Raw genomic sequence first — 13,309 nt, 5'->3', positions numbered from 1 at the left:
CAAGTAGAATTTCATAAGATTTATTTGAAATATTACATATAAAAACTACATACAATTTATCCCACATTAGGTGAACATTTAACAACAACAGCAACAACGTCATGATTAAAAGCACATTTAAAACTCAATGTGGAATGGTACTACATAGAAAGTCCATAGCGGCCACTTGGTGACGCCATTAAATCGCAACTTTTAAGAGAAATCATTTCACCAGCACCAGGATTTGCAGAAGTGATTCTTGATGAAATCTTTACACGCTTAATCAGAGAGCTCCATCTTCTCTTGTTTAATGTTCTCTGTGGAGGGAAAGTAAGTAGGTTAAAATAAATTGATTTTAAAAAACAAAACCACACACATTAATAAGGATTGTTGCATTCAAATCTTAAAAGATAATCATACGATTAAACTGAAAGTCACCTGATGCTTGTTCTTCCTTCATCCTTTCCGTGATGCACCTCTTAATTTCAAGCCCAATGGCCCTGGAGAGCGGAGGGGGCACAGCATTTCCAACCTGGAAGGAAACAGAATCAATTAGTTGGCAAGATTCAGGGAGAGATGTTTCTGGGCAGCTCATGAAATGCAGTAAAGACATCTTCATTTTGGGACTGCAACTAAGTCCAAGATGATAAAGGCCAAAATGACCAGGCCAAAAATTAAAATGCTGTACTAAAACAAGGCAGTTTCAAAGTTTATATTGTGCTAGATTCCTGCTAAAACGTCTCTGCAGGCCTGACCAAGCGACATCTCCTGAAAGAAAATAGTCATCCCTCACGTGACCTGTACAATATTGTGACTAAAACTCATACCAAAGTCACTGTTGCCACTCTTACCTTCTTTGTAGCAACTGTAACCACATAAATTTCTCAGGGATTAATAAAAGTACTCTGATTCCAGATTGTACCTGTCTGTGTTTGTCCAGGATGTTTCCAAAGAAGCGGTAGGTGTCAGGGAACCCCTGAGAGCGTGCACACTCTCTCACACTGACAACTCTGTGCTGCTCAGGATGGAGTACACGGCCCTGTAATCAAGAGATAAATTTGAAGGACTGTTTAATGTAAATCCAAGTAAACAAACTGAAATGCTTAATAATAATAAAATGAATAAATAAATTTAAAAAAAAAATCTTATGTACCTGCTTGCCCATTGGTTCAGGATTGGTGACTGTTGTGCTGAAGAAACCATCCCATTCCAACCTGCCATAGAGTCCCGCCCAGTGATTGTGGCGGTTCCCAGTGTGGGGCAGACACCAGGGGATCAGGGTATTAAACTGCCTGTCTGCAGGGTCACAAGGCTTACCTAAAAAGACATTTGCATGGAAACTATAAGAGATGTATCCCAGATGGAGATTTAAGCTCTACAACTTTTTTTAAGTTCTGCATACCTCCTGAACAGGTGCAAACACCCCTGAGTGCACCGGTGCCGCTACGCCCATTCTTCTTATCATGATGTGTGTAACGCAGTTTCTTAGTCAGGGTGCCATCCTTCAGTCGGACCTCGATGTTGGGCAGATCCCTCCAGTCGGAGCCTGGAGCCAAGGGGATGTAACGCATCCGACCCTCAACCAGTGCACTCATATCCTGTAATGCAGATCATGTAACTTCTGTCATAAAGTTATTCTTTAATGACTGAAAGAGTGAGCCAACATGAGAACACCACAACTCACCTTGCAGATATGATCTCTGAGGATAGGCTGGTACTGTGTGCCTCTGATCTGCCTCTGGAACCAAGACTGGGGCTCCCCATTGTAGGAAATCTCCAGTGCAGCTGCACCATTGCGAATCTCTGGCAGGTCAGACATGGTATCCCTGACAGTGATAGTTCTGTAGATTCCACCATTGCCTCTGTAGAAAGAAATTAGTGACAATGAAGCTTTAATGTCTTGCGAGAAAGATTTGCAACCTAAAAATACAATATAAGCAACCCAGAAGGGGAAAGTGTTTACATTACCGTGTGACATTGCTGACGTATCTCTTTTCACCCACCACAACGCTGAGAGAGCAAGCTCTGGGAGCAAACACATGCAGAGGCTCAGGATAGCGTGGCAGCTTCTCTCCCGGAGCAGCAGCCAGGATGATGGCCCTGCGCCGGGTCTGAGCAACACCGTACTGACCGGCCTAATGAGAGCAGAACGCAGCGCATTAGTGATCCTTTATTGTATGAGAAGAAAAGAAAAACCTTACAGCAAGCTGTTGGTTAACAACACAAGCTCTGAAATTTGTTCCAAGTCAATTTCATTTTAGCTTCCCCCAAAATTTCACAGCAGAAAAGTTTAAGGTCTGACCCACCTGCAAGACACCAAAGGTACACTGGTATCCCATTCGCACAAGACAGCGCAGTGTGAGCTTAAGGACCATAGAGTTTTTGAATGACACAAAGTTCCTCACGTTCTCAAGCAGGAAGAATTTGGGTCTGTAGTAGTCACAGTAGCTGCAATAAGAAAAAAAAATAATAATAAAAAAACGATTAATGCGAGGTTAAGAGTTTTTGTGGGAAACAAAAAAGCTTGCTGCACAATGTCGGCGAAAGTTGATGAATTTAGGCGAACCAACCTAAGATAGGAGACAACGAGTGAGTTCTTGAATTTGGAGTAAGTGCGAGAGTTGAAGCGGTTCATCCCACTGAACCCTTGACAAGGAGGCCCTCCACACAGCATCTCCACATCACCCTTCTGAGGCAGCTTCTGGCCAAGAGAATTTGTTTTCTCTCCAGACATGACCAACTTCAGCAAGATGTTGCAGTCCTCAGTGAACACCGTTGTGCCTGGGTTGTTCAGTCTGAAGGCCTGTGCTGCTGGCTCCCACATCTCTATAGCCCAGAGGGTCTCCGAGATTGCTAAAGGCAACAAGCAGTTACGGTTTTGTACTGCAGTCCCAAAACAAAGAAACAAAAAAGATGATTTGAAAACATTTTGTGAGTGGGTTGCAACATTTACCAGCCTGGTGGAATCCCTCAGAAAGTCCACCGCAGCCAGAGAACACATCCAATGTGCGATACTTGGGCACTTTAGGTTTAGGCTGTGAGTCCGGCTGTTCCTGTGCAGCTGAAGCTTTTCCTTTGCCTTTACCTTGGGAAACCATATTTAATACATTAGGATTTCAGAGACTACTAAAATCAATTTTTGAAGGAAAAAATAAATACAATTTCTACCTTTTCCTTTGCCCTTTCCTTTTCCTTTATGGACAGTTGAACGAGCATGATTTGGGGGATCCTCAAAGCTTTTTGCCTTTGCATTATAGGCCTGTGAAGGAGGCACGTGTATGAAAATAAGACTGCAGTTTCTACACTGAATTGAAGACATGTTCAAGACTTTTCCAAATAAAATGTTCCAGTATTAGACAAAATCTACCATGTCAACTGTTTTTGCTTTCTTCTATGCACGTGCGGTTGTCATTACAAGAAATAGTTTTTGATGAGTGGATAAATCGATGATTAGAGAGATTACAGCAGAAAGGAAGTACTGTACCTCTAGAAAATAGAAGCGCTCAGGTCCAGCACTGGAGTAGTCCTGGATGGATTCATTCAGGTCCTCTGCATATTCTACCTGGCAGCAGCCGAGAACGTCATCCATGTTTACAGTCACTTCTTCATCACTCCAGTACAGCTGATTGATGTCTGTATGGTAACTAGCTTTGACACCTTTGTGTGTGTTCTCAGGCCTGGAAAACAAGATAAATTAAAGTCTTAAAATTTGTCCAATTTATAGCAACCCATTAAACTGTTAACAGTTTTTACCTGTAAAACTTGTAGAGTCGCAGTTTGACGTCTGACATCTCGGGTTTCCCATTGCTACGCCTGTGACAGAAGATCTCCTTGATGCGCCCAACACGGAAGGGCTCAGGAGCGTCCAGGTTTGAGCCCTTGATGTAGTCTGAGGACTTCCTGTAATACTCTGGATACAGATCCTCATCCACATCGTCTTTCCTGTGGGATCGCTTCACTGGACTGGCTGGCTTCACACTAAGAACCACATTGTTATAGATTTAATATTAGCCACGATACTCAGCAATCTTCCCTTTTTAATAAAGAACAAAATTTATTCAACCTGAAAAAAATTAAAATATAAACAGGCGACCTGTGTGTAAAGAAGGCCCTCTAGTGGCTGAAGCTGCACTACACATGTAGACTCCTCGTTCATGCAAACTAAGACTGAAACTTCTAAATAGTGTTAGACTGTACATGTGTATTCATCATTCTACAGCTCTGAATAAAAGTAACACTCACCTGAAATTAAAAGCCTCGGGAGGAAGGTAGACGCTGTCCCCCACCCTGAACTGTTCTCCTTTAAAGCAAGCCATCGCATACAAAGCTTTTGTGTCATGGTCTTCATTCTCCAGGGGTTCAAATGCATGAGGCTTATCTTTGTCCTCTCGCTCTTTAGTCCTAACACAGCTGCCACAGAACCTGAAGATGAAAGTAGAGATTTTAAAAATGTAAACACAAAAAAAAAAAAAAAAAAAAAAAAAGAAATGAAGGAAAAGATCATGAGCAGCATAAATGAATGTGTAGCTGGTGCTTACTTGAATTTGCATTCTTCGGATGGAGACGTCTTCGGAGGCATTTCAAACCTGGCATAGTCTGTGTCATACCAGAATTGATAGAAAAAACTCTTCCCGTCATCCTCAATCACCTTGAGGTCAACATCCACACCACCCTAAAATTACAGAAGCAACTGTTACATGAAGAAAATTACAATAAAAGCAGCTTCAGATCTTTCTAGTTCCTTTAAAAACTTACCTCCATAAACCAGTTGTTCGATGGGGCTTTATACATAACATCAACTTTGCCTTGGACATAATTGAGCAGCATGTCCTCACATTCATCCACAATGACAAGCTCAAGTGGATCTGAAGTCTCGCCGAGCACCGTGTCTATTCCACGTAGGAACCAGTGGGCATGAAACATCTTTCCATTATTATCCTCCCACATTGACGTGATCCTAAGAAAAAACACCTCATTACATTTGAGAACTGAGAATTGAATATTATTATACTATGTCTGAACCGCTTACCTTGCCAGATACAGTGGAATGGATGGATCCTCTGATGAAACTGAGACACAGTCTCCCACCTCCAGCAGTTCATCGTTCAAAGAGACCTTCCTGTAGTATTGCTTCTTCCCTTCAGTCTGAAAGGAGTTAAAGATGAATATTTTTATATGACCAGTGCTGGGAACCACTGCTGCACTAGAGGGTAGTTCTATTAATCTACCACAGGATGAAAACATACGTGAATAGATTCTCCAATCCATGTAAGTTTGCACTGGGTCTGCTTCTTTCTTTTGGCATGAGGAACCTTTTTAGGCTTCTCCACAGGAACATCTTCCTCTTCAATGTTCTCATCATCTTCGGCCTCCTTGACTGCAAGGTTGGGGCATCTAAACAGAGATAGATAGATTTAAAGAGATTAATATGACTGAAACACCAAGCTGTATATAAAATGTCAAGTCTGTGTTTTATTCCTTCTTGCTTGAAATATTATGACAGATAAAGTCACTGATGCAAATATCTGGAAAAGCATTTGTAGGCAACACATTCAAAAGCATGCTCACCTTCTCTGCTTACAAGCTTGTTTGCTTTTTCCACTTCCTCCAAATTTGATCATGTCTTTGCAAGCTGCACACTTTCCACAATCAGGAGACTGACAAACCTGTCCACACACATAGAAAAAGAATTCAATATGCATAAGAATTACAGAGGATGGACATCAACATCAGATACTGTACAGATATTATCCAACTTGCCTCACAGACACCACAGCGCTGTCTTTTCATGGCACTTTCTTTATCATTCTGCTCTATCTGATCAGAGAAGAATGTATCAAAGATCTGGTAGACCAGCTTTGTAGTGGTTGCTTTAGTTGGTCCCTTGCTATCTTTTTCTATCTTTGTTGGGTGACGAATAGCCTGTCTTCTGGCAGCCCTCCTGTCAAAAGAACAAAGTGCATGGTCAGAAGATGCAGATTTTACTCTGCACAAATACCTGACGATAAGTGACGTAATGGCATTATGAAGCCCCTGGCCATCAACACACCACAGCATTAGGCCATGCAAAGAAACAAGCAAACCAAACTAAACAAACAGAATGTTCAATGCAGAGTTTCCATCTGATGTAAGAGGCAATAAAGTTCTCTCCGCGGGAAGCAATTGGGCCTGCATGGGGAAAAAAACCCCAAAAAAACAAAAAACACACCAACATGTGCCAACTTCCTGAGTGTAAAGACTGCTTTGATCTCCTGTGGCTTTTGTTCTTCCTGTCAAAGATATAAATAACATTCGCTGCAAGAACTCTGAACTCTTAACAAATTCTAACCCATGTTTGAGGAAGAGTCATATTTCTTATTAAACAAGATGGATAACCCTCACCTATATGAAGGCTTTTGAGCCTTAACTCATACAGGCTCAATAACTAAATCAAAGTTAATTCCAAATATAAAGAAAATACCCTGACAGCAGTTTCGTTTTTAATTCTGATGCTTTACAGCTGTGGGGCTGTCCCATGTTCAAACACAAAGCTTGAACTTGGGACTTTCCAAGTCTTCTTGTTCTATGGATTATGAATTTCGTAATGAGAAAAAAAAAAATTTACGAGAAAAAGCCTCCGCATAGCCATTATGAAACTTAAAACACTTCTTTCTTCGCCTACTATTAAGAGACTCTGCATCTCTTACACAATATGCTCCTTTTCTAAATGTATTATTTTTGAAGCTGCCAGATACAAGATCAGAATCTCAGGAGAACTAGCTTTCTATGAGGAAGCACTGGCCAACAACGACAATGCTACAGGCATGATGACCGTTTTTAACGTTCACATTTGTTTTGCACAAATGCTTATAAATGTCAGCAACAATCTCACTATACTACTAGCATCAAAGCTCCTCAGACTTTAGCAACCCACCCACTGTTGGGTAAGTCAGTCTGTGGTAGAAGTTACTTTTTGAAAATGAATGCCCTTTCCCAAACCTGCCCGTTTCCAAGGATCACATTCCAGATTGTTCAGTATAACAAATCGGGTATCACAAAATATTAAATTTAAACACATCACAAGTGTTCAACCAGTTGAAATGTGAAAAGAAGATTTGTATGTTATAAAATAATGTTCTGTTAAACTCGAGTGGGATGTGCCAGTCTAGTTAAGTTGTTTCTGGAAAGTTTGTTTTAATGCTATGACATCTTTAAATAAATCAACCACCGCACTCCGTCGCAGTATTTTAAGCATGACGATTACACAAATCTGATATATACGTGGCCAGATTTCAAATCTGCTGGATAAACTAAAAAATAAACCACAATGTAAAGCCAAAAAATATATAAAATGATTTAAAGTAGAAATAAAACTTTAGCATGAAATCTGGTGTAGTGCTTTTTGTCCATAAAGTTTCTAAATGCTTCACATTAAACACACCACCAAACAAGCTAAAGATGCATTCACAATGAGGCCTACCTACCAGTACAGCAGCATGCTGCATTAGGAAATGTTAAAGGAATGTTAGACATTAGGGAGAACAGGGAGCAAGGAGCAGAAATACAGGAATATAAGCACAAATGAAATGGATAGCTTTAAAACCCGAAGGGAGTCAAAATAGCTACTGATAGAAGAAAAAATAAAAATAAAAATGGGAAAGCTGAAACTGGATTTTTCATTATAAATTAAGTATGTATTACATGTTTCTTCAATGCACTGCAGAATTAGCATTAAGCTATTATTTCAAGTATTAGCAAAATCAATTCAGACCATTTTCTCTGAAATCTTAGAAGGCTGCAGATTCACAATCCAACAGATGAGACCAACACCCTTGAAAAATGCATCCTTTTAAGTATTGATGCAAAATTATCACTATACATCTAAGCATACAAAATGGAAAGTTGTAACAAAAAAAAAAAAAAAAAAAGAAAAGTTTAAGCACCTTTTTCCTAGAGTGACTCCTGCAAGCTTGATCAGGTCTCTCATGCAAGGAGTAACAATGATTGGCTGCTCATCCGAATCACCGGCCTCATCGTAGCTCTCCACCTGCTCTACAACAAACTGGGCATGGCGCAGGAGCGTGTCTTCAGTGAAGCAGTTGAAGTTTAGACCTGCAGGAGGCACAGTTGTCTGGGGGAATGGAAAACAGGGCATAAGTCAAAGGAGCTTGCAAAGAAAAGCGTCTGGACTTCTTCCAGTCCAGACGCTTTTCTTTGCAAGCTCCTTTGACTACGATGACCTGGATGACTGAGAACCTTCACAGACAGGGCATAATAAGCTTTGGACATGTCAGTAAGAAAAAAATAAATAACAATTTGATCCCTGTGGGAAACCAGCACAGCAACAGGCAGGATCACTTTATATGAATGGAAATATACACAGTAAAACATTTTCTAAAATTCTCAAACAGATACCATGACAGAAACCCGGATTCAAAGATAAGAGTTTGTTTCATTCACACAAGACTGCACCTCAATCTTATTGAGTAGGTCTTCGTAGGTAGCATCAGGATTCTTCTGGAGGAATTCAACCACTATCTTGCTCATATAGATCTTTTCTTGCATCAGTGCAAAGATGGGAGCGTACTCCTCACTGGGCTGCATTAAGATGTAGTCAGCAAAAGCTAGATAAGGAAAGAGTTGGATAAACATTAGTGTACTGTATATATGGATTTATGTTTTTTTATTTTTTTTAACTAAATGGAGAAGAAAATACACAATTATACTACCTGTAGTGAAACCAATCAAAGCTTTTTCTCCACCATCAAAACCAGTGATCCACCAGGCATTGATGGGTCCCAGCTTTTTGGCAGGAACACCACCTAAAAATACAGGGGGAAAAAAAGTTATAAAAGCTAAGAGACAATGTACAATCACAATGAACTTTCTATAACTGGACAGGTTTTCCATACCATCCATACAAGGGTTGTCATCATAGATGGGTTTGACAACACAGCTGAAGTAAAGCTCAACATTCTTCTCAATAAGTCCAGAGTCGAATGGACAGAGATGGCCACGCTTGTCATAAACACTGTAACACACATTGTTATACCATATGACTGACAAAAACATTAAGTTTTAGAATATTAAAAACAGTCTAATTAGAAGGAACACATCTGTTCTTCTAAACTCCTTTTACTTTAGGGATTACCACAGCAGATCATCTGCCCATCTCTCACTCCATCCCTAACATCGTTCTGTCACGCCAACCCACTGCATGTCTTCCTTCACCACATCATGGATCTTCTCTATGGTCTCTTGCCCTCCACAAGGTTACTATCCATACTCTGTCCAAACCTTACGTCTCTAACCCCATCTACAAATCTCTGAACCTGATCTGTACTCATTCATAATACCATCAATTCTGGACCTTCACAATTGAAATCTGATTGTCTTTAGCTCCGCCTCCAGTCTTGTCTGTATGTCTCAATACCATCTTGTAAACCTTCCCTTTCGCTATTGCCATATCATTCTGTCACGAATCACCCCTGACCCATTTCAAAAGCCTCTCCACCCCTGCCCAACTCCCTTCTTCACCCCTCATGTGCTGTCCTTTGTTTGAAAAGGTTGAGCCATTTCAATACTACTTGCAGCAGCATTGTTGTGCTTAGATGTCTCCCTTTCACACAGCTTTCTTCTTTCTTCTCTCCAGACCATACCCCCCCGTTTTTCCACTCTCTTCCACCTGCTTCCTATTGTTACTACAGATCACTATGTCGTCTGCAAACACCCTTCCTGCCTAACCTCATCTGTCAATCTGTCCATCACCACTACAAACAAGAAGGGACTCAGAGCAGATCCCTCATGTAATCCCACCCCTACAATGAACCCATCTGTCACTCCTACCACACATCTCACCAGTATACGTTTTTTTCTAGATCCACAAGGATGCAGTGCAACTCTTCTTGTCACTGGGTAATTCTCCACCACTCTCAAAGCAAACATCAAATCTGTTGTGCTCTTTCTGTGTGAAGCCACATACTTCATGGTATCAAACTTGATCCCACTGTAGTTACTACTCCCACCACCTCATCTGACCAACCACCTTTCCAATCTATCCTTTTTATAGATACCCTCACCTATTTCCTGCACTTCCTGACCAACAGTTCCCCTCTGTCATTTTCTTCATTCTTGAGTTCCTCAAGGTACTATTTCCACCCTGTCACCACCCTCTTGACGTGATAGTACATTTCCAACTCTATCCTGCTGCCCATTCAAGCTTGATGTCTCCCTCTAGCCAGTCAACACAGATCTTTCTCTCCTTGCAGTTTTGTTTTGTTCTTCTTACCTAACAAGCTGTGTATGTTACCTCACAGGAACAAAACCTTAATAAAGATGAGAATCACTCACCTGAAGTTTGTGATCTTGTGCTGTGGCAGATCCTCATAGCTCTCAAATCCATCCTCATTTGAGTCAAACAGTGAGAGGCGCTCATCTGTTAACATTTCAGGCTCATCCAGCTGAAACACAGAAATTATGGGTTTGGGTTTTTTGTTGTTGTTTTTTTAAATATATAATTTAAAACAAACAAAACTGCAGTTTATGTTTGGCAAGTTCTCTCACCGCGTTATCAGGATCCCCTTGAAAAAACTTCAGGTCAGAATCATCTAGGTACTGTCTACAGTCTTGACATTTGGGTGGTGGCGTCTGAACAGTAACAAAAAACACAATCCAGTTAGCACGAAGCAATAATGCCTCCAAAAATGTTTACAGTTCACCTATCCAAATCACTACCTTTACAGCAGAAACCGGCTTTACGATGTCACTCTTGGATTCTTCTGGAGCAGCACTGCATAAAGAAAAGTGTCAACACATTTGCTTGTATAAGCTATATCACAATTGTTGCTCTCAAGACAAAGATACTTACTTTTCATCCGACTCCACTTTGAGTCGTTTCTCCTCCCGAGACTACAAACAAATTTGAAAGTATGTGGAGAGTTATTTATCTGACATGGAGGAACTGCAGCTTCTACTCATGTTTTTTTTTTTACATTACTTGTACATAACATTACGGTACCTCCTCAACGTCATCATCTTTCTTGGGTTCATTCTGTCCGTTGACAGCTTCTCCATTCAAGTCCTCTGACTTGCGCTTCTGACTGAAAGACATTTATTTCAAGCAGGTTAGAGTGATGGAAGAGATTTTGTTTTATGCCAAAATACATAAATGAATTAAATATATTCCTATACGCACACTTTAGTGAACATTGACAAGATGGTTGGCTGTTTCCCACTGTTTCTGGTAACCCTAGTACTTGCTGGAGACTCTACAAAAGGACAAAAATTATTTTAAAAATTACCTTTGCTTAAATAACTGGAGAAAGCCACTGAATGTGCAGGTGATCTCCATCTTAAGAGATTTTAAACATACTTTTTGTGTCAGAATTTGCCTTGCTCTTCCGTCCACCCTTCCCTTTCGAAGCAGTTGGTGACTTGACAGATTCCTCCTCCTCCTCCTCCTCCTGTACACTCATGGTTACATCTTCATCATGCTCGTCTTTGTGCGAACCATTTGAAAAGCCATTTGTCTTTCCATTCTTCTCTGCGTCATCAGAGTGGGAGCCATTTTCAAGATGAAGTTCTTTTCCAAGTAGAGCCTTCACTTTAGAGATATAGACCTCCTTTAAAAAAAAGAAAAAGAAAAAAAAAAGCACATGACATATGTCACAAGTTAGATGACAGTAAGTCAAGTACGGTTTTAGGATTAATATCAATTTGGACAACTTACAACTGACTGACCTTTGAGATCTCTGAACTTTTCATTTTTTCCTCCAGACTGGTCAGCTGATCCTGAGCATCAACATGCAGAAAGTCCTGCACCAACTTGAGCTTCTCTTTCACATGTTCCTGAAGTGACATTTTAAAAGAGAATAAGAGCTAATGAATAAAGTAAAAAAAAAAAAGGCACAACTTATGCACTCACACACAAAACATAAAGAACACAACTGTCTTAAACTGGATTGTATTACTTAATGAGACAATATGCAACCTGGAAACTATTACATAGTACATATTTAACTTTGATTCCTGTTGACGTCGCATCACTGGTATCAGTTTCCTTATGCTGTCCACCAGAAACTGCTCAAATAGAAAATGGCACAAAAAAGAAGACTAAAGCTGATCCTCGTTCATTTTATTTATAACTATGATATAAGGGGAGTGCAATGCGGATTGAGTCTGGAACTTCCCTTTGAGGTGACAGTATAGAAACAGACTAAAATACTAAACAGTTAGTTCTTCCACACTAAACTTCCGTTTCAGAATTACTAGATAAGCATGTTTTGAGTCCACAGCTCACCTCATCTGCAGATCCTTCCTCATCCAACCTCTGCAGGCTGTAAACAAAGAAGAATCAAAACAGTGCTGGGGTAAGTCCGAGCGAATGGTGTGGGAGCACATCCTTTGCTATACTGCAGCAATAAAACACTGACAACGGGAAAGCAGAAACACAGATAACAAAACTTCCTGAGTGGCGCCAAATCTCACACGCTGTCCCATCCATTGGCAGGCTAATGATGCTAACTGGCTAATAGTGCATACCGCATCAGCCATGTCAGTGGCAAAAAGCTAATGTTAGCAACATCTGTTTGCATAGGTAAAAGGGAACCCGCCAGTAACGCTCAGGACAACCACAGAAAGTCTAACCCACCAGGACTGCCATTTCAGCTTTAACAGCCGCTGTTATGGCTTTTGAAATAAAAGCTGCAAGCTAGCTACATCAGTAGAACACTATTAGCATTCATTACAGTACCTTTTCCTGACATCGTCCGGGAGAGGCAGGGACGTCCTGGTTGGCATCGTAAACGAGCGTAAGACACGAGCGACTAAAATGTTTTAAAACCGTTAAAACACCGTTTAAAACTCTACTATCATTAACCACCGCGCGGCTCCACGGTGACTGTCTGTCGCGTGCAGATGGATGCTATAAGCAATTCGGGCGCGCGGGCCGTCTTTTCGCGCGGAAACCCGGGTGTTGTGGACTGTACCACTGTAGGTATGTACAGGTAAAACAGTTTCGATGATGGACTTAATACATCCTTGATGTACGTATCGTTTGTGACCGGAATTACACGTTTATCTCATAAAAGTCATTAATAAAAGAAAAATGGGATTTTTTGTCTCTTTTATAAAGAAATCATTTATCTAGAAATGCACAATTAAACCGATCCACCCTTACTGTTTGATAGATGTCGAAGTGGTCTGACCAGGCGGAAGTTATTGTTTACTAATGAGCTATCGCAGCAAGACATCTGCATCTGATGTATTACTACTACTTAAAAAAATACAATTAAAAAAACATTGACTGAATGGCATCGTAAATGTGATACACAATGTAGCTGTTGTATTATTG

At 40.6% G+C, this 13,309-nt stretch overlaps 1 protein-coding gene across 2 annotated transcripts; it reads right to left on the bottom strand.

Moving 5' to 3' along the window:
- Positions 1–4: 4 nt before the first annotated feature.
- dnmt1 (DNA (cytosine-5-)-methyltransferase 1) lies at positions 5–12,908 on the bottom strand. Of its 2 annotated transcripts, XM_085156218.1 has the most exons (35): positions 12,710–12,908; positions 12,257–12,293; positions 11,698–11,805; positions 11,330–11,579; positions 11,153–11,225; positions 10,976–11,057; positions 10,826–10,866; positions 10,693–10,747; positions 10,522–10,605; positions 10,309–10,418; positions 8,871–8,989; positions 8,688–8,780; positions 8,431–8,582; positions 7,902–8,089; positions 7,443–7,457; positions 5,740–5,920; positions 5,548–5,645; positions 5,226–5,373; positions 5,009–5,124; positions 4,735–4,936; positions 4,518–4,651; positions 4,222–4,401; positions 3,733–3,957; positions 3,464–3,656; positions 3,148–3,238; positions 2,933–3,064; positions 2,550–2,832; positions 2,286–2,427; positions 1,948–2,114; positions 1,664–1,841; positions 1,382–1,577; positions 1,133–1,296; positions 902–1,018; positions 418–511; positions 5–296 (listed from the first exon to the last, which is right to left on the bottom strand). In XM_085156218.1, the coding sequence occupies exons 1-35, from the start codon at positions 12,754–12,756 to the stop codon at positions 259–261; spliced, it is 4,533 nt and encodes a 1,510-aa protein (XP_085012344.1). In that variant the 5' UTR covers positions 12,757–12,908; the 3' UTR covers positions 5–258. The 2 variants fall into 2 exon arrangements, with proteins under 2 accessions (XP_085012344.1, XP_085012345.1); XM_085156219.1 differs by lacking the exon at positions 7,443–7,457 and having other exon boundaries at positions 12,710–12,907.
- Between the last annotated feature and the right edge of the window lie 401 nt (positions 12,909–13,309).

This window comes from Neolamprologus multifasciatus, chromosome 4, assembly GCF_963576455.1.
Source record: "Neolamprologus multifasciatus chromosome 4, fNeoMul1.2, whole genome shotgun sequence".
Lineage (NCBI taxonomy): Eukaryota > Metazoa > Chordata > Actinopteri > Cichliformes > Cichlidae > Neolamprologus > Neolamprologus multifasciatus.
This window is presented reverse-complemented; position numbering and strand designations above follow the sequence as displayed.

Coding starts and splice junctions, on each gene's coding strand:
- dnmt1 (XM_085156218.1), bottom strand. CDS start 12,756: ATGCCAACCAGGACGTCCCTGCCTCTCCCGGACGATGTCAGGAAAAG. Junction 4,652..4,734: donor CGAACAACTGGTTTATGGAG/GTAAGTTTTTAA, acceptor CTGTAATTTTAG/GGTGGTGTGGATGTTGACCT. Junction 1,019..1,132: donor CTGAACCAATGGGCAAGCAG/GTACATAAGATT, acceptor TCTTGATTACAG/GGCCGTGTACTCCATCCTGA.